Source organism: Hippopotamus amphibius, chromosome 8, assembly GCF_030028045.1.
Source record: "Hippopotamus amphibius kiboko isolate mHipAmp2 chromosome 8, mHipAmp2.hap2, whole genome shotgun sequence".
NCBI lineage: Eukaryota > Metazoa > Chordata > Mammalia > Artiodactyla > Hippopotamidae > Hippopotamus > Hippopotamus amphibius.
In genome coordinates this window covers 28,166,562-28,187,654 of record NC_080193.1, presented here as the reverse complement: position 1 = coordinate 28,187,654, position 21,093 = coordinate 28,166,562, and the positions used below count along the sequence as shown (strand labels likewise).

General features: G+C 44.5%; 1 protein-coding gene across 3 annotated transcripts in view; it reads right to left on the bottom strand.

The window, feature by feature from the left end:
- The window catches only part of ZNF268 (zinc finger protein 268), a 72,750-nt gene that overhangs the window by 21,718 nt on the left and 29,939 nt on the right, over nt 1-21,093 (bottom strand). The window contains exons 1-3 of one of the 3 annotated variants that reach the window (XM_057744630.1): nt 19,730-19,977; nt 19,503-19,583; nt 4,696-4,896 (exon numbers count right to left, since the gene is read on the bottom strand). In XM_057744630.1, the coding sequence (XP_057600613.1) occupies nt 4,696-4,896; nt 19,503-19,535 (234 nt within the window). In that variant the 5' untranslated portion in view covers nt 19,536-19,583; nt 19,730-19,977. Of the gene's footprint in view, nt 1-4,695; nt 4,897-15,425; nt 15,562-19,502; nt 19,584-19,729; nt 19,978-21,093 lie in introns of those variants that run through there. The other 2 variants (XM_057744631.1, XM_057744633.1) reach the window with 2 other exon arrangements.

The window sequence follows — 21,093 nt, the reverse complement described above, 5'->3', positions numbered from 1 at the left end:
TGTTGGATGGTTGCCTGAAGAGGTGGGGGGCAGCTGTGGCTCACCGAGAAGACAGGGGCACTGGCAGCACAGGTTCTGAGAAGTGCTCATTGGGGTGAGCCCTTCCAGAGTCCACCATTAGCTTCACCAAAGAGCCTGTAAGCTCCAGGGCTGCATCGCCTCAAGCCAAAGGACCACCAGGGTGGGAACACAGCTGCACCCATTAGCAGGCAAGCAGATTAAAATGTCACTGAGTTCCACCCACCCAATCGGATTAAAGTTTTACTGAGCTCCACCCACCCAGCCCAACCCACCATCAGTCCCTCCCATCAGGAAGCACCCAGGAGCCTCCTAGACAGCTTCCTCCACAAGAGGGCAGACAGCAGAATCAAGCAGTATCAGCACTATTTCATCTTGTGGAACTGAAAATCACAGCCACAGAAAGACAGAGAAAATGAAAAGGCAAAAGACTTTGTACGAGATGAAGGGACAAGATAAAACACCAGAAAAACAACTAAATGAAGAGGAGATAGACACTCTTCTGGAAAAAGAATTCAGAATAATGATGGTGAAGATGATTCAGGACTTTGAAAAAAGACTGGATGCAAAGATCGAAAAGTTTACCGAAGACCGAGAAGAATTAAAGAGCAAACAGAGATGTGCAACACAATAACTGAAATGAAAAATACACTAGAAGGAACCAATAGCAGATTAACTGAGGCAGAAGGGTGAATAAGTGACCTGGAAGACAGAATGGTGATAATCACTGATGCAGAAAAGAATAAGGAGAAAAGAATGAAAAGAACTGAAGACAGCCTAAGAGACCTCTGGGACAATGTTAAACGCACCAACATCCACATCATAGGGGTCCCAGAAGGAGAAGAGAGAGAGAAAGGACCTGAGAAAATACTGGAAGAGATTATAGTTGAAAACTTCCCTAACATGGGAAAGGAAATAGCTACCCAAGTCCAGGAAGCGCAGAGAGACCCAGGCAGGATAAACCCAAGGAGAAACACGCCAAGACATATAGTAGTCAAACTGACAAAAATTAAAGACAGAGAAATGTTATTAAAATCAACAAGGGAAAAACGACAAATAACATACAAGGGAACCCCCATAAGGTTAACAGCTGATTTCTCAGCAGAAACTCTGCAAGCCAGAAGGGAGTGGCATGATATATTTAAAGTGATGAAAAGGAAGAACCTACAACCAAGAATACTCTACCCAGCAAGGATCTCATTCAGATTCGACGGAGAAATCAAAAGCTTTACAGACAAGCAACAGCTAAGAGAATTCAGCACCACCAAAGCAGCCTTACAACAAATGCTAAAGGACCTTCTCTAAGCGGGAAACATAAAAGAAGGAAAGGACCTACAAAAACAAACACAAAACAATTAAGAAAATGGTAATAGGAACATACATATCAATAATCACCTTGAATGTAAGTGGACTAAATGCACCAACCAGAAGACACAGACTGGCTGAATGGATACAAAAACAAGACCCATATACATGCTGTCTACAAGAGACCCACTTCAGACCTAGGGACACATACCGACAGAAAGTGAGGGGATGGAAAAAGATATTCCATGCACATGGAAATCAAAAGAAAGCTGGAGTAGCGATACTCATATCAGATAAAATAGACTTTAAAATAAAAAATGTTACAAGAGACAAGAAAGGACACTACATAAAGACTGAGGGATCGATCCAAGAAGAAGAGATAACAATTATAAATATATATGCACCCAATATAGGAGCACCTCAATACATAAGGCAAATGATAACAACTACGAATCAGGAAATCGAAAGGAACACAATCATAGTGGGGGACTTTAACACCCCACTTACACCAATGGACAGATCATCCACACAGAAAATTAATAAGGAAACACAAGCTTTAAATGACACAATAAATCAGCTGGATTTAATAGATATCTATAGGACATTACATCCAAAAACAGCAGATTACACATTCTTCTCAAGTGCACATGGGACATTCTCCAGGATAGATCACATTTTGGGTCATAAATCAAGCCTTAGTAAATTCAAGAAAATTGAAATTGTATCAAGCATCTTTTCTGACCACAACGCTATGAGATTAGAAATCAATTACAGGAAAAAAACTGTAAAAAACACAAACACATGGAGGCTAAACAATATGCTACTAAATAAACAACAGATCACTGAAGAAATCAAAGAGGAAATCAAAAAATACCTAAAGACAAATGACAATGAAAACACAATCATCCAAAACCTATGGAATGCAGCAAAGGCAGTTCTAAGAGGGAAGTTTATAGCGATACAATCCTACCTCAAGAAACAAGAAAAAATCCCAAATAAACAATCTAATCTTACACCTCAAGAAACTAGAGGAAGAAAAGCAAACAAAACCCAAAGTGAGTAGATGGAGGGAAATCATAAAGATCAGAGCAGAAATAAATGAAATAGAAACAAAGAAAACAACAGCAAAAATCAATAAAACTAAAAGCTGATTCTTTGAGAAGATAAATAAAATCGATAAACCTCTAGCAAGACTCATCAAGAAAAAGAGGGAGAGGACTCAAATTAATAAAATTAGAAACAAAACAGTAGAAGTTACAATGGACACCACAGAAATAAAAAGCACCATAAGAGATTACTACTAGCAACTATATGCCAATAAAATGGACAACCTGGATGAAATGGACAGATTCTTAGAAAAGTACAACCTTCCAACACTGAATCAGGAAGACATAGAAAATATGAACAGACCAATCACAAGTAATTAAATTGAAACTGTGATTAAAGATCTCCCAACAAACAAAAGTCCAAGACCAGATGGATTCACAGGTGAATTTTATCAAACATTTAGAGAAGCGCTAACACCCATCCTTCTCAAACTCTTCCAAAACATTGCAGAGGAAGGCACACTCCCAAACTCATTTTATGAAGCCACCATCACCCTGATACCAAAACCAGACAAAGATACTACAAAAAAAGAAAACTACAGACCAATATCACTGATGAATTTAGATGCAAAATTCCTCAACAAAATACTAGCCGACAGAATCCAACAATACATTCAAAGGATGATACACCATGATCAAGTGGGGTTTATCCCTGGAATGCAAGGATTCTTCAATAAACACAAAGCAATCAATGTGATACACCACACTAACAAACTGAAGGATAAAAACCACATGATCATCTCAATAGATGCAGAAAAAGCTTTTGACAAAATTCAACACCTATTTATAATAAAAACTATCCAGAAGGTGGCCATAGAGGGAATCTACCTCAACATAATAAAGGCCATATAATATGACAAACCCACAGCAAACATCATTCTCAATGGTGAAAAACTGGAAGCATTCCCTCTAAGATCAGGAACAAGACAAGGATGTCCACTCTCACCACTACTATTCAACATAGGTTTGGAAGTCCTTGCCACAGCAATCAGAGAAGGAAAAGAAATCAAAGGAATCCAAATTGGAAAAGAAGAAGTAAAACTGTCACTGTTTGCAGTTGACATGATACTATACACAGAAAATCCTAAAGATGCCACCAGAAAACTACTTGAGCTAATCAATGAATTTGGTAAAGTTGCAGGATACAAAATTAACACACAGAAATCTCTTGCATTTCTATACATCAACAATGAAAGAGCAGAAAGAGAAATTAAGGAAACAATCCCACTCACCCTTGCAACAAAAAGAATAAAATACCTAGGAATAAACCTAACCAAGGAGGTAAAAGACCTGTACTCAGAAAACTATAAGACACTAATGAAAAAAACCAAAGACGACACAAACAGATGGAGGGACATACCATGTTCTTGGATTGGAAGAATCAACATTGTGAAAATGAAAAGGAACACTCTTGCATTGCTGGTGGGAATGTAAATTGATACAGCCACTATGGAAAACAGTATGGAGGTTCCTTGCCAAACTAAAAATAGAAGTACCATATGACCCAGCAATCCTACTACTGGGCATATACCCAGAGAACACTGTAATTCAAAAAGACACATGCACTCCAATGTTCATTGCAGCACTATTTACAATAGGCAGGACATGGAAGCAACCTAAATGTCCATCAACAGATGAATGGATAAAGAAGATGTGGTACATACATACAATGGAATATTACTCAGCTGTAAAAAGCAATGAAACTGGGACATTTGTAGAGACATGGATGGACCTAGAGACTGTAATACAGAGTGAAGTGAGTCAGAAAGAGAAAATCAAATATTGTATATTAACACATATATGTGGACTATAGAAAAATGGTACAAATCAACCGGTTTGCAAGGCAGAAATAGAGACACAGATGTAGAGAACAAACATATGGACAGCAAGTGGGGAAAGCGGGGAGGGTTGGGGGGGAACGAATTGGGAGACTGGAATACCAAATTGTACACTCTAAATATATGCAGTTTATTGTAAAAAAACAAAAAAATAAAAAGTTAAAAAAAATGCATTCACACCGATCACAACACAGATTATAAACACATATAAACAGAACAATATCCATTAAAAAACAAATTGGGGTGGGGGGGAAGGGGTGGAGAAGGAGCTGAAAATCAAGTCTGGAGAAACCAGGAAACAGACCTTAGGGACCTTACGTGACCTGGCAGAAGTTATTTTGACCCTCCACCTGAGGACCTCCATCCCTCTCCCCACCAAAAAAATAAAAAAGGAATAACGAGTGGAAATAAACAAACCAGTGACTCACCCAGGTCTTCTTGGCTTTCGGCTGCTCCTGGGACATAAACAGCCACTCTAGGACCCGCTCTGTCCCAGGACTCTCGTGCTTCTGCCGGGGTCCGCCAGAGAGGGGCCTCTGGTCAGGGGTCTCTGGCCACAGGCTGGACTCCTCACCTTGGAGCTTTCTGATCCCATCACATGAGCTGTCTCGCTCCTGGAGAGGTGGGACCTGCAGACCCGAGAGCAAGTTCACTTTCAAGAGCACGTTTCCTCTGGGCCCAACCTTGATCTCCTGTGCTGGTGAAAACGCTCCCACAGGCTGGGCTGGGGGTTCTGCAGACTGTGGTCAGTGCTGCTGGGGGTGCGGAAGTGAGAGGAAGCGGAAGCGGGGAACCCAGCACACGACCACAGCCCCCCCACCCACACTCTGCACAGGCCCACAGGAGCCCTGAAAGTGCAGCAGCTACCCTGCAATTTAAACAGCTTTGGGCAGACAAGAAGAGCATGACGCTGGACGCTAAGGAGGACACAACCCCACTCTCGGAAGGCGAACCCAAGAAACAGGCCTTGGATGGAACAGTCTGTGTTTCAGTAGTTTCTCCTCTCAGTATCTGGATACCCATGAACAAGTCACTTACTCTCTCACTGAGTCTTACTTTCTGTTGTTAAACACTGAGAGTAGGAGGAGATCAGGGTGGCAGCGTAGTCTTTTAACCTCCCAATAAAAACAAAAGAGGCCGATCAGAACAGCGAAAGAAGCCCAGAGACATCCATGGACTGACAAACGGACCCAGGTGACAGGGCTCCTCGCCACCCTCAGGATCCAGGCAGATGTGACCCAACTGCAGACCTTGGGGCGGTGTGGGCCACATGCTGCCGATCTCCAAAGTCACCAGTAAATGTGCACCCCCAGCAGGAGGGCACCTCCCAAGGGGAACCTGAGCCGCTCAGGCTCAGAGCTGCAGGTGACTGAAAAGATGTTCCCAAAGTCGCTGGTGACCTAACAGTGCCTCGGCCACCTAGGAACACAAAGATCTGAGAAATAATGGGCAGACAGTCCCTTCCAGGAGGATGGGTCTTCACTGTGAGGGAAAGCTGCTGGAAATGCAGACCAAACTGATCAGCACAAGAAGTGAAAAGAAGAGATTCAGGCAAAGAGAGGGACGAGGGAAAGGAGACTGAGAGAGTGAGAGGGGAAGGAGAGAGAAGGGAGGAGAGAAAGGCACTAGGCAGTCGGGGGAGGGTCAGAGGATGCTCATTCCAGAAGCTACTGTAACAACAGAACACAAGGTGTAAGATAAGAGAAACACGTTAGAATACAAGGGGTGAGGAACTCTAGGAAACACAGGGCTAGAGGCAGAAAAAAGGCTTCCGGACAAGGCTCAGCGTTGAGTCAGGTCAGGTATGTGTGTTTGCTTATATTTCCAAAAGAATCACTGAGAAGATGAACCATAAACTGTAAAAATGGTTACCTCTGGGGCAGCTTGTCTGAATGCACATTATACACTTTCTACTTTGAATCATATAAATATTTTCCATGATCAAAAAGAGGAGGGAGGGCAATCCCTGAAGTTGAAAATAAATGTCAATAAATACATTTGCTTATACAATTGGAAATAAAACCAGCATAGACATTCTTCTAACTGACCTTAACATGTGGTATTTAACTGTGTGTTCTTTGGATAAAGTGAGCTACAAAGACACACTGAGCTTCATTTCGTATTGTTGTTAGTAGTAACAAATTGTTATTTTAAAACTATCTTATGTATGCTATAGGACATGACAGTTATGTCACTGTTACTAAGAACCAAGATATCTCGCACATGACAAAAGATGCAAGAGCAAAGCTTTTAACCCTTATGCACAGCTGGTGGGAATGTAAAACAACCACTTTGTACCAGGCTTGGCAGTTCCTCAGTGCTAAACCCAGAATTGCTGTACTACCTGCAATCCATTCTGTTCTAGGTGCTCAAGACAATTAATAGCCTATGTCCACAGAAACGCTTGCACACAAATGTCTGTAACAGCACAATTTCTTACAGCCAAATACCCATCAATGGATGAGTGGATAAACCAAACGTGACCCACACATACAAAGGCATGTGATTCAGCCATAAGAAGGAGTGAAGCACTGAAAAGCGCTGCTACATGATGAACTTTTGTACTGCGCTGTACAGGAGACTGACAATGAGCTTTTTTGACTGTAATGCAGGTGCCTGATTGTACTGAAAGCTTCTGATCTGAGGCACCACTTCAAAGACATCTGTCTCGGATAAACGCATCACCAGCCACACAACCAGATAAAGAGCCAGGCCACTCACCCGACGTCCCCTCTAGAAAGCCCCGGGTGACCTAGACGACTGCTCGTTCAGCGACCTCCACTCCTCCCTTTCTGTGCCTGAATTCTCAACCTTACATTTTACATTCACCAATAAGCAATGAACCTGCAACCCCCCCTTGACCCCAATACAGGCAGAACCCCAGGTGCACATTCTCGCTCTCTCCCTCTCTGCTGTGCGCCCCCGTGCGCCAGGTCCCCCCAGGGTCCGTGAGTAAATAAACCGTGTTTCCAAAGCTCCCTGACGGTTGTTGCTGAGATGTGCTTTGCAGTCACAGTAAGAACCCCAAGGGCCGGTCTAGCCTCGACAATGGCTCCAGCTGGGGAAATGTCTGTGGGGGCGGCCCCAAGCAGTATGGGCCGGCGAGCCCCCACCCCAGATGCTCCTACTCACAGCATCATTACTGACAGGCCGAGACCAACTCAAAGCTACCTAGGAAACACTACCCTACGTGAAAGCAGCCAGACACACAGGGCCACCTGTGACACGATTCTATTCACATAAATGTCCGGAACAGGGAAATTCATGAAAACACAAAGTAGATTAAATGGCTGTCAGGGGATGGGGAAGGAGGGGCTGGAGAGTGGCCTGTGAATGGGGATGAGGTTTCTTTTGGAAGTCATGATAATGTTCTGGAATTGGATATGGTGACATGTAGACAACTCTGTGAACATTAAAAGCGACTGAAGATACACCTTAAAAGGGTGAATTTTATGGTATATAAATTACACCTCAAGAAAGCGTCTATAAAAAGAGTAACTTTTTTAACGCCAATGATTTGCGATAAACTGAAAGTTTTGCAACAGTCCTCTCATTCAGGTTTACAACACTCCTCCTGTCTCAGAAATTCCTCTGAAGCCAAGGCCACATTCACCTCCACACCCAGGCAACCACTGCTCTGCTTCTGTCCCCAGACCTGCCTTTTCTGGACATGTGGCGTGCCTGGAACCACACGAGGTCCTGCGCCAGGCTTCCTGTTCTCAGCACACGCTCTGGAGGTTTATTCTTGTTACAGCACACCCCAGCGGTTTGCTCCTTTACTGCTGAATAGTGTTCCATTTCATCTGTACATTCACCACCTAATCCACATTTAAATTCTTTACAGTTTGGAGCCATTACACAAGTGTTTGTGTGGACAAGTTTTCCTTTATCTTGGGTAAATCCCCAGAAGTCAAACTGCTGCATTGTAAAGTTTATATTTAACTTTTTGTAGAAACTGCCAAAAGCTTTACACAGTGACTGTACCACTGTATGTTCCTGCCAGCAGTCTACAGTGGCTCCCATTTCTCCTCATCCTTGTCAACGCTTACTGTCTGTCTTTCTGGTTACAGCTACTCTAGGGGGTATAAAGTGGGACTAAGTTATGATATTAATTGTATTTCCCTAATGACTGATGTTAAACAGCTTTTCAGATGCTCTCTTGCCACCTACACGTCGTCTCTGGTGAAGCATCTGTTCAAGTCCTTTGCCCATGTTTTAAACTGGGTTGTCTTCTTACTGAGTTGTGAGTGTTCTTCATATATTCTGGACACATCCCTGTTATCAGACACGTGATTTGCAAATACTACCTCCTGGTATGTGACTTGTTTTTTCATTTTCTGAATGGTGACTCTGAAGTTCAAAAGTTTTGATCTTAATGTAGTTCAATTTCTAACTCCAAAAGCACAATCTATAAAAGAGCTTTCTAAGAACTTTAGCCTAAAAGAAGGTCATGAATATTTCCCCCTGTGACTTCTAGAAATTTTACAGCTTTTGCTCTTAAAGTCTATGTTCCGTTTTGAGTTAATTTTTTTGTATTAGATGAGGTAAGAGTCACAACTCATCTTCTTAGAAAATGTTTACTTGTGATAACATAAAATACGTTACATAAACTTATCTTCACCATTTTTCCGTGCACAGTGCATTGGAATTCAGCACATTCACAGTGCTGTGTACCCATTCCCAGCACTCACATTCATCCCCAGAACTCTTCATCTTGCAAAACTGAAACTCTACACCTCAGAGCAGTAACTCCCCCCCCACCCCATCCTCCTACCACAGCTCCCTGACAACTATCACGCATCACACTTTCCATGATCCTGACTATTCTAGCAACCAAAACCATGCCCCACAGGGTTAAAAGAAATTCTTGAGCTCATCTTACAGAACGGCAGCCAGGGGACAGCGTGTTAGAAACCCCTCACCTGTAGCCCGCCCTCACTGACCACGCTTGCCTTAATTATGTTTTGACTCCCTAACCACCCCCCAGAGGTAACACCTCTGACGTATGAGTCACTATAGTAATGGGCGCTTAAGCTGTTTTGCAGAAATCTGGAGTCAGTTCTTATCCAGTTCAAGGCAGCCAAGACTGGCTGGGATCACTGACCCCAAAACTGGGCCTCCACATGTGTTGGATGAACAACCTTCTGATGTCACAGGGACAAAAGCTCCACCCTCAGATGATGCTAAGCGCCTCCATTTCCGAACATGTGTCCCATGAAGAAGCATGTTAATTGGACACACCTGCACAGAACACACCTCACCTTTCCCGACCTCCAATCACCTTTCCCTACACCTAAGACCTCCCCACTTCTTCATCCCATAAATATCCCAAGTCCCTCACCTGCAAGGGGGCAGATCTGAGATTGGTTCTCCCTTCTCCTCACTTGTCTGTCCCATGAATCAACTCTTTCTCTGCCACAAACCTCAGTGTCTCAGTATTTGGCTTGTGGCATGTTGGGTGAACAAACCTGGTTCAGTAACAGAACCTCACGTAAGGAGAAGCTTACAGTATTTGTCCTTTAGTGACGGGCTTATTTTACTGAAAACAATGTCCTCAAGGTTCATCCATGTTGTGGAGGTGTCAGAACGTATTTCTTTTTCAGGCTGAATATACATGTACACACCCACACCCCACTGTTTATCCATTCATCTCTTAGTGAACAACTGGGTTACTTTCACCCAAGAGAGTAATTTTTTAAAAAAACCAAATTTGAAAACTCTGTAATTTCAATCAGTATGCACCATAATTTTGTTCCTTCCAAAGATCTCTGGGTCTGCTTGCTGAAACAGCCTAGAAGTAATGACATTCCAGTATCAACTGTGGTCCCCGAGCACATTCCCTACTAAATGGTATAGGTTCCTGGAGAAAATGCTGACTCCAGATCTGGGACAGGTAATACTCAAATGAGTGCAGAATATCTTCTTGGGCCTAAAAACAAGGAAGCCAGGAAGCCAGCTAAGACTAACAGAGTCTTTCCCAAAACGCTCAGAGCCAAGCTGAAAAGGTTCCCTTCGGCTAAGGCTGGGACAATGTAACCCTCTAAAAGAATACTGACTGCAATTGATTGACACTAACTGAATATAGTATTAAGATTTGAGTTTCTTAATCATACTCAAATTAACAAATAGAAAAAAAAAATCAAACAAAAAATTCACTGCTGTCACCAACAGAGGTAACTAGGGCATCATCCCCTTCGTGAAAACTGGCAAGTAAAGGGAGAGAGTTAAGCATGTAGCCACCACTCCTATGCAAACTGTGCCTCTGGGTAACCAAAGAGTTCTACTGATGAAGACATGTTCTTTTTAAGAGAAGGATTCTGTAAATTCTTTACAGAAAATTCCTGCTACAAATATGGAAAGAATGACAGAGTTAGAAAGTCACCACTTTGCAAATGCTGTGAAATAACAGGCCGAGAGGGAAGGTCATTAATGGATGAAGCCATGAGAAAAGGTTGACAGAAAACTTTACAATAACACCACACTGTCACTCCGACCCCACCAGTCAGTCTTTGCATCACCTAGAGCGAGACAACCGGACACATGTGCCTCCTCAGGTGATGGAACAAGGCACTATCAAGTATTCTTGCCAGAAACATTAATAAATGAATCTAAAAGTCTTTAAAGCTAAATTTCAGTTTACCAGAAACAGTGGTGACAGGAAACATTAAATGTGGCCACAAGGAAACAGAGATAAATCTAAAGTGAAGGACAGTCTATAGGACAAATGGCTCAGCATCTTTAAACAGTCAATGGGGGAAGAAAAAAAGAAAGAAGGGTGGGTTTAAAAGAGACTTAAAATATGTAACAGTAAGAAGTGTGTACCTTGTTTGGATTTTGATTTGAAGTTGCCAATGTTAAAAAGAAAAATGGAAATGTGAACATGGAATAGGTACTGCATGATACCAGAGAATTATTTTGTTAGATGAAATAGTGGTATTATAATTATATAAGAAAATTATATCTTTTAATGCCTACAGAGGTACATATGGATGAAATAACAGGAGAACTGAGTCTGCTTCAAAATACTTCAGAGTATTTTGAAGTAAGGTACCTTTATCCTATGCCTTAAATTTTTCCTTTGAAGAATTTTTCAACAACAGTGACCAGCACACAAGAAAATGAAGCTTTCAGAAAACCAGATGACACGAACAAGAACCAATGAAAGTCAACAAACAACAGAAAGAAAACCTCATAGCCAACACACAGTGCAACTGATGGACATCAGTTATAAATCTAATATTATATCAAGGAGAGAAAGGCCAGCCTTGTGACTTGGCAAGGACTTGGACAAATGACTTAGCAAGCGTATTTGAAAAAGAACTAAAAAGAATTTATAGCAATGAAAAAAGCACATTAACCAAAATCTGTTTAATAGTAGGTGAGGAAGAATTAGTAAAAGACAAATGGAAAGAAATTATCTAGAAAGTAGTATGGAGGGACTTCCCTGGTGGTCCAGTGGGTAAGACTCCGTGCTCCCAATGCAGGGGGCCCAGGTTTGATCCCTGGTGGGAGAACTAGATCTTGCATGCCGCAAGTTAGAGCCCGTATGCCACAAGTTAGAGCCCACATGCCGCAAGTTAGAGCCCACATGCCGCAACTTAGACCCAGTGCAACCAAAATAAATAAAATAAATAAATATATTAAAAAAAAGAAAGTAGTATGGATAGATGGGTAAAAGAGGAGAGCAGGTGACACACAGACTGAGAAGGTCTACCATGAGCTGCACTAGAGTCTAAAAGGAAACAACAGAGCAAATTAAAAAATGGGGGGGGGAGGGGGCGCACAGCTTTCCCACAGCATGTAGGTACCTAATGAACACAGAAAGAAGAATGAAATTAGGTAAACTCATTTGTCAACCAGCATAATAAAAACGCACACAAGAGTCACCCATGGAGGCTCAATGGGTGGGTGAACACAGTTTGAGGAGTAAAAAGATATTTATTTAGTCTCCGTGTCTCCCAACAGATACTTATTCACAAAGGGAAGAGAGAGTCACTTTACAGGGCAGAGAGCACAGGCAGCACCTTCACCAAGTGGGTCAAGTTCACATCAGCAGCCACGAGTGCCCCTGATGTGACGCAAAGAATGCACCACTTCTGAGACGAATCAGGAAGAGCAGCAGACAGCCCCACCCTGAAGAATATTCCACAAATGCCCTAGACTCCAGAAACATCCTGTCATGACAAAAAAAAAACGAGCAACTGATTCAGGTTAGACGAAGGAGCCAGGACAGCCCATCTCAATGCATGATTCAAGCTATCTTTTTCCCATAAAGGACAGTATTTCCTAAATTTCTGTAAAGGAACAACTGGCAAAACTGAAACAAGACCTGTAAATGAAATAACAGCACTGGATGTCAATTTCCTGCTGTACTGAAGTATTCAGGGGAAAAGGAACATAATGTCTGCAAATTAGTTTCAGTTACAGAATATAAACACATGTATGTGGAGAGAGAGAGGAGAGGAGAGGAGCGGGGAACGGAGAGTGAGAGAGAAGATGATAACCAAGTGCAGCAGAACATTAACATTTGAGGAACCTGGATGAAGGTGTAGAATAACTTTTGTATTATTCCTGCAACTTTTGTAAGATCTAAAATTATGTCAAAATAAAAAGTTAAATTAAAGAAAACTTTAAAGCAGTAAATAATATGTATAATTCCCAAATATCTTTAGAGAGAGAAAAAGAATAAAAAACTTATCAGTAAAAAAGGCAAGAGAGGAGAAACAAAAACACAGATCAGGTACAGCAATAAAACACAATAAGATGGTAGATTTAAACTCAAACATATCAGTAATTACATTAATCATAATGGACAAAGTGTTCCAGTTGACTGCAAAGACTGACAGACTGATTTAAAAAGAAGCAATGATGCTATTTAAAAAAGACACATCTAAAATATGAAGACACAAAAAGGTCAAAAGCTAAAGAAAAATATATAACAAACAATTATATATAAAATATATAACAAACAATTAACCAAAGGAAGGCTCCTATAAGCTATAGAATATTAAACAGACTTTAGGGCAAAAAAGGGATTCCTGGAAATAAGGTGACTCCACAACCATCAAAGGCTCAAGTCACCAGGAAATGTTTCCAGCTTGTTTGGAAGGTGGAGCAGCTTGCTCAAAGTCAGCCAAGGGGGTGACTGGCCACCACGTGACACCCCACCCCACCCCCAGCCCCTACAGCTGAGCCGCTCCAGAGCCCTAATGGGGGGGCCTGGCCACTCCCCCACCCACTGTGGGCAGTGCACAGGGACTCCCTCTGCCTGGAGCCTCCTCTTCCCTCCCCTCCTCACAGCTGATTCCACAGTCCTTTCCTGGGCTCCCTCTGCTCCAGCTCGGACCCCAAGGCCACCTGCCCTGCCCTCCGCCCGTTCTCTTAGCTCCCAGGGCTGCCTCTGACCCGTGCACCCTCCAGGCCTAACTGGTACCTGCACTATACAAACAAGGGTGCATGAGGGTTGTGAGTTCTGAAGGAGTCATTCATCAACACTGCCACATTCTAACAGGAAATTATTTTAACTTTTAATTCGCCAAGAGGATCAATGAGGGCACAGCTGAAGACATGCAGCCTGGTGTGCATGGGACACTGGCCAACCTTCCTCAGAAAGGCCCCGTCAGGCCTTTCCCTCCCCCACACGCCTCACATGGTCTTGAAGCGCCGCCCCGCCTTCGCTGCACTGCAAACTATGCTATTAGCACGTGGTGGTGGTGACCGTGGGGACAGTGTTTAGAGGTGGTCCATCGGCAGAGGCCTTGCCCAACGCTGGAGAAAAAGGGAAACAGGTTCCCTGATTGAAATAAGTCAACTCCAACATGACAGGAGGAGACGGAAAATCTTCCCAAGCCCCTAGGAATGGAGATGCCCTGAACTGAATCTTTAATAAAAGATTTAAGGGAGGGAAGTGTCCACAGCACAAAGTAGCCAAACAAGTGAAAAATCAAAACCTGCCAGTAAGTGCCCAGCATCCTCCGAGGAGAGAAACAGAGACTCAGGGGCTCAGAGGCCTCAGTGCAATGTCACCTCCAAGGACACCTCCCTCTGCTCTGAACTCACACTCATTGGTAGCCTTCTAATTACTAGGTATCCTGCACACCTAGGAGAGGACCCCAGAACATGGGTCGAGTAGGTCACCTGCCATGGAAAAGGGACCCCTTTGTTGCACATTTTTAAAATCTCCTGCATGTTATATCCTTCCCGCTTTCAGCCCACCCCTGAGTGGGGTCATCACATTTACAGAGAAACCCAGTTTCTCTCTATCATTCCCCAGGGACTGCCCCTCTCCTCCCCCCAGGGTACAGCAAGGGACGTCACTGCTCCTGTGTTGGTCACTTCCACCTGGTCCTGAGTCCAAGGAGCAGCTGATAAGTAACCCTGTGCGCGTAAACAATAACTACTATTAGGGCCCAGGAGCTAGAATTTCTGTCTCTGGAGATGTTCTCAGCCTGCACCCTGAGGCAGCCAAGCACACTGGCCAGGGAAATGGGTGTAGGGCCACACCATCCAGGTTCAAGTCTTGGCTCTGCACCAATCAGCAGGGTAACCTGGCACCCAAGAAGAGGCCCTGATGAATACTTACCCCACATGAAGCACAGACATCCTCCCCCCACCCCCGCCAAAACTAAACACTTACGCTGGGTTGAAATGGTAAGAAATACAAGACTACTTACAGAAAACAAACTGCTCTAAAAAGTGACAACAGACTAGGTTAAACTGTTTCTCAGAAAAGACTTTGAAACACCCCCAATTCCGTCTAGTTTCTCCATTTCTACTGCCCTAGACAAAACCTCCCCCACTTGTCTGCACCCCTGCAGTCCCCATTCTTTACTCAGCAAAGGGTCTTTGAAAAACCCAACCCCCTTTCTTAACACAACAGCTTCCCAGCCTGATTTGGCCTCTGGCCCCCTACATGTCTGCCTGCTCCCCTCCTCTCCCCCACAAACCCAGCCACACAGGCCTTCCTTCCCTGTTACAAAGACACCCCACCTCGTGGCCTTGGCAATGGTGGTTCCCACCCTGCACATTCCGCACCTGCTCTTCCCAAACTCAGACCCAGCAAACGTCACCTCTTCCATGGGCCTTCCCCAAGCATCCAATCTTTCACATTAACCCACGTTAATTCTGTGTAAACACGACAACGACATTTTCTGTTTACTTGTAAGTAGCTTCTTCATTTACATGGCATCTGTCCTCCTCCACCACACTGCAAACTCCCAAAGCACAGAATCCTTCACCACCGCATGCCTGGACCTTGAAGGGGGCCTGGCACATAGCGGGTGCTCAGTAAATACCTGGAGAGTGAAAACATGAATGACCATTTCAAGCAGCAAAGCCTGGGATTCGCATCTACCAGTACGCTCTTCCTCCCCAGAGTGTGTACACTGTCCAGTCAAGAACTCAGAGCAGGGAGCCTGACCTCCCAGGTCTGAACTCTGTCTTCTGCTGAGTGATCCTGGCACACCCTGTACCTCTCCTTGTCACCTGCCCTTATCTTTAAACAGGACTCACGTTACTACCTTCCTATGAGGTTGCTCTAAGGGTCAGTTTGTATCTGTAAAGTGCTGAGACCCATGGCTGGGGAAGAGCAGACACTGTGTAAATGCTGACTAGTGTTACTGAAGTTGTAGTTTTCTTTACAAGTCCTCTGCACTGCTCAGGTTTACAGTAATTTCACCTGGTTTACTGCCATTGTAAATAGGCTAATTTCCTTCATCATAACTTCTGAATAGGTACAGGTTATAAATAGGAAACAATTTTTAGACTGATTTTGTACCAAGGAACCTCACCGGATTCTCCTCAAGCTGCCACTCTCTCCCCCACGACCACAGGGCAGACTGGTTCAGTCCACACGGCTGTCCTGCTGCCTCTCTCCCGTTTCTGCAACCAACCTCTACTCCCTCTGCCCCACCCCTTCCTTTCCTGCCCAACAAACACCCACACTCACACTCTGCTCTGGAAATATCATAGTAAACCCACCACCACCATCACAACTAAGTCCAACTTGAACTTCTCTGACATAGCAGTACTCAACCTCCCTGGGGCATCTCACAGGACAAGCGCTTCTGAGGTTTCTTCTCCTTTGACTCTGAAACATAAGCCTCTCTGTTTCTCTCATCTCTACTGGGCTCCTCAACCTTCAGCCCCTCCTCCATCGCCTTCCCTTGTCCATCCCCTAAGCACTGCCCTCTGTGCTCTTCCCAGGGCACTTGTGCTCCTTGAGCTAACCTGGCTACACCTACTCAGTGATACCTGTCCTTTCTTGAGACACACGCCTACCCAGCTGCCCACCAGCACCGGCGGGGTCCCACCATATCAAACGGAAATGTCCACCTAACCCTCCATAACAACTCCAACAGTCTTCCCTGACTCAGGGAACCATCCACTCCCAGCCCAGGCCCACAGAGCAGACCTCCAGCAGTCATGCCCGGCTCTTCTGACTACCTTGCCACCAGCACCCAACTAGCTACCAGGTCCAGCTGCTTCTCACTCCACTGTCTCTCTTTCCTCAAAACCACTGGTATATTTACACCTTGTCTGCACTTGCCTGGTGTAGACCGTTCCATCCAAAATTCCTTTGGTATCTCCAAAATATACAAGCAGCTCATGAAGCTTAATAGCAAAAAAGCAAATAACCCAATCCACAAATGGGCGGAAGACCTAAACAGACATTTCTCCAAAGAAGACATGCAGATGGCTAACAAACACATGAAAAGATGCTCAACATCACTAATCATCAGAGAAATGCAACTCAAAGCCACAATGAGGTATCACCTCACACCGGTCAGAATGGCCATCATCGAAACAATATATGCTGGAGAGGGTGTGGAGAAAAGGGAACTCCTGCACTTGTTGGTGGGAATGCAAGTTGGTACAGCCACCATGGAAAACAGTTTGGAGGTTCCTTAAAAAACTAAAAATAGAACTACCATGTGATCCAGTAATCCCACTACTGGGCATATACCCAGAGAAAACCATAATCCAAAATGAAACATGTACCATAATCTTTATTGCAGCACTATTTACAATAGCCAGGACATGGAAGCAACCTAAATGCCCATCAACAAATGAATGGATAAAGAAGATGTGGCATATATATACAATGGAATATTACTCAGCTATAAAAAGGAATGAGATGAAGCTATACGTAATGAGGTGGATAGAACTTGAGTTTGTCATACACAGTGAAGTAAGCCAGAAAAACAAATATTTTATGCTAACTCTTATGTACGGAATCTTAAAAAAAAAAAAAAAAGGTACTGATGAACCCAGTGACAAGACAAGAATAAGGATGCAGGTGCAGAAAATGGACTGGAGGACACGAGGTTGGAGAGGGCGGGGGGTGAAGGGGAAGCTGGGATGAAGTGAGAGAGTAGCATAGACATATATATACTACCAACTGTAAAATAGATAGCCAGTGGGAAGTTGCCGTATAACAAAGGGGGATCAACTCGATGATGGATGATGCCTTAGAGGGCCGAGACGGGGAGGGTGAGGGGGAGTCGAGGGAGGGAGGGAATATGGGAATATGTATATAAATACAGCTGATTGACTTTCATGTACCTCAAAAGCTGGTACAAGAGTGTAAAGTAATTATATTCCAATAAAAAAAAATACTGCTCCAAGCATCCGCTAATAAACAGCTAGCTTAGCAATAAATGTATAGCAATTACCGATTATTTAGCATTTACCTGGTGATGTTATGGATGGCTACTGCTCTATGCTCTCGCTTATCCTTTTGACTAAATGTATAATCTATGTCATTATATTATGCTGAACATGTAATTTATTACATCAGACACTTCAGGTTTTGTTTAAGGTTTCTACAATAATTCTACAAATGCTTTCCAGCCAGTCCCCACTGTCTGATGAGAACTGTGCACAGATTCAAGATCATTATTACAACTCTCAACCTCTCCCCAGAAAAGCACAGCTGAACCAACTTTTACCTATACATATATTCTGCAAAACAGCATTAAACTCAAAGAAGCTCCTAAGAAATGATACCTTTCTAACATTTTCCCTATGTTAAATGTGTAAAAATTTTAAATTATTATAAAAGTAAAATTAAGTTGATTCTTCCGTAATACTCAAACGCCAGGCTTCCAACCAAAACACAGATTCTCTAAAAGCAAGATGCCCCATGATAGTTCACTTCACAATTCCCAAAATAAAATGAATTCTCAGTTGAAAAACAAAACAAAACAAAACAAAATTCCTTTGGAAAACACTTCAATGAGTCTTTCTCCCCCAGAGGATTCAATCCAACTGTGTGGGTTTTTTTGGTTTTTGATTTTTGGGGTTTTTTGGCTGCGCCCTTCAGGGATTGTAGTTCCCTGACCAGGTATTGAACCCGGGGCCACGGCAGTGAAAGCGCTGAGTCCTAACCACTGGACGCCAGGGAAGTCCCCAAAGCCAAGTTTTTGATGTGATCCTCAAAGCCCTCTATGGCTCTGACCTCATTTCTTAATAGACACGCCGCCACCACCACCACCACCACCACCTACAAAACCCTAAACTGTACCTTTCAGCAACTGTAGTGTTCAAGGTTCACCAGCCTCCTAGATCAAGCCTCTCAAATTGGCATGTTGCTTCCTTTTCCTAGGCTGACCTTCAGCCCCTTGTTCACCTTACTCACCTTTCAAACCTCATTTTAAGCCTCCTTTATTAATCCCTGAAGCATCTCTCGGGGCGTCCTTACTTCCATACCCGGCCTGTGCTGTGTCTCCACACACTCCCACAGCCGGCTCTCGGAGGACCGCTGACACGACCCTGTGCTCATACATTTTCTCGCCCACCATCCCCACTAAGACCACGGCTCTTCCAAGGCAGGAACGACTTATCATCACACCCTCAGCACCTGCCCAGAGTCCAGCAAACAAAAGACAATAAACAAAACTGTTTAAAAGCGAAGAGACAAACGCATTATTTCCCACATGAGGTCCCCAAACCGTAGACAAAGGAAGATAAAACTCAGAGAAGACGTGGTGAAGAAATTGGAAGACGGATGATGATGCCTTGCTGAACTCAAGGCTCAAGGTGCAGAACTGTCAGAAAACAGACCGAAGGAAGAAGAAAACTAAGAGTCTAACAAGAAGCACTGGGGACGGCCTCACGCACCCAGAGGAAACGCAATGGCTCGGAAACTCCACGCTAGCTCCGACCCTGGAAGAGACGGACGAGCGCACGTCGGCGTTCAGGGAGCTTTTCAGAATCGAGAGAAATCCCTACTCACCCAGATGGCAGCTGTGCGGACCCTGGTAGCCATCCCCACGGCCAGCTCTGCGCGCCCTGCGGGGCTGACAGGACCCGACGGCTGCGGGAGGAGAGAACCTTGAGGGAACCGGTCTCCCCGCCGCTCCCACGCCGGGCCCTCCTGCCCCCGGAGGACCCGCACCTCCTTCCCACGCCGGGCCTCCTGCCCCCCGCAGCCGCGGGTTCCCCACCTGCGCCCCCACTTACAAACCAGCCTGCAAGGCCACGCCGCCCCGACACGGGAGGCACTCAGCGCGCGCGACTCCCCAAGCCCTGAACCCGCAGCGCGGGGATGCGGGGGAGCCCGGCTCGGCGGCCGACCTCCCGGAGCTGCAGCCAGAGCCGCTGGGTCCTCGTTCTCGACTCTGCTGCGCCCTCTCGGGCAGACCAGGTCGGCGCGCTCCAACTCAGGGCACCGCCACGGGCGGGGGACGCGCGCGGTCCAACCAATTGGGTCCCGTGGCTGGTGCCGAATCAATGGCGGCCGCTAAGGACGCACAGGAAATGCGTCAGTGCGACCCGAGGGCAGGACGAACTACAACTCCCAGAAGCCTCTGCGGGCTTTCCTCCAGCGCGGGGCGGCCCCAGCCGAGGGCCGCCCGGAGGTGGTGCTGGGGCCGCGAAGCCAGGCGCTCCAGGCCCTCAGTGATACAGGGGATGAAAACAGTTGATAGCGGAAAGGCAGGAGGGATAAAAGCTGGGTTCAGAGTGTTCTAAGGTTCCTGCTTTTCCGAATGGTAAAAGTCCTAATTTACACTTTAATAACGCAAAGATTCGTTCCGTTAAGTGACATTGTTATGAAAATTAAATTTATTTTCTAGAAAAGTGAGGAGTGACATCGTTTTCCGGTGGAGTGGGGGAATCTTTAAAATGTCTGTCTTAATATGGAACGCCTGGAGTCTCATATTTGCTTCTGCGTTCACTCTGTTGTATGTGTTGCTTTATATTAAAATCTGGCCTCACGTGGGTATGTAGTTGGAAAAGCACAGGGTATTTTAATATACGTAGATAATTGAGCATATTCTTCTTAGTGATAGCTGAACAAGGAATAGATCAGTTGCAGTGTATGATCTGAAACCAGAGAGGTGAAGTTTTTCTGCTCTATTATATTAAGACCTATTCATCTGTCTTGTACTTTGCACAGTTTTATCAGGCATGGTTTTATAAGGTCACGCATTGGTCATTTGGAAAATGTTGGTTCACGGACTGATGCAGATCTTCCAAATGCTGACACGTTTCATTGTACGATATGAAAGCTCGTATTGGTCAATATCATCATTGATCATAAGTATCGGGAATCTGTGAGGTTCTGTTTTCACTTGAAGACTCTGGTTTTATATTGGCCTAAAATGCTGTCATTTGTTTCCCCCGTGTGACACCTCACTTGGATGACTGTTGAGAAGACGTCAGCCACGTCCTTCGCCTGCCTCACCTTTCAGTCCTTCTTTCACGCAGAGTTCGGCTCCCAACTCAGTTACTCACACAAGCGCTTTTTCTAGAGACAGTGGTGGAGCTTCAGGGAGCAGCACAGAATACGTGCTGCACAGACACTAAGAAGATATGGACTTAAG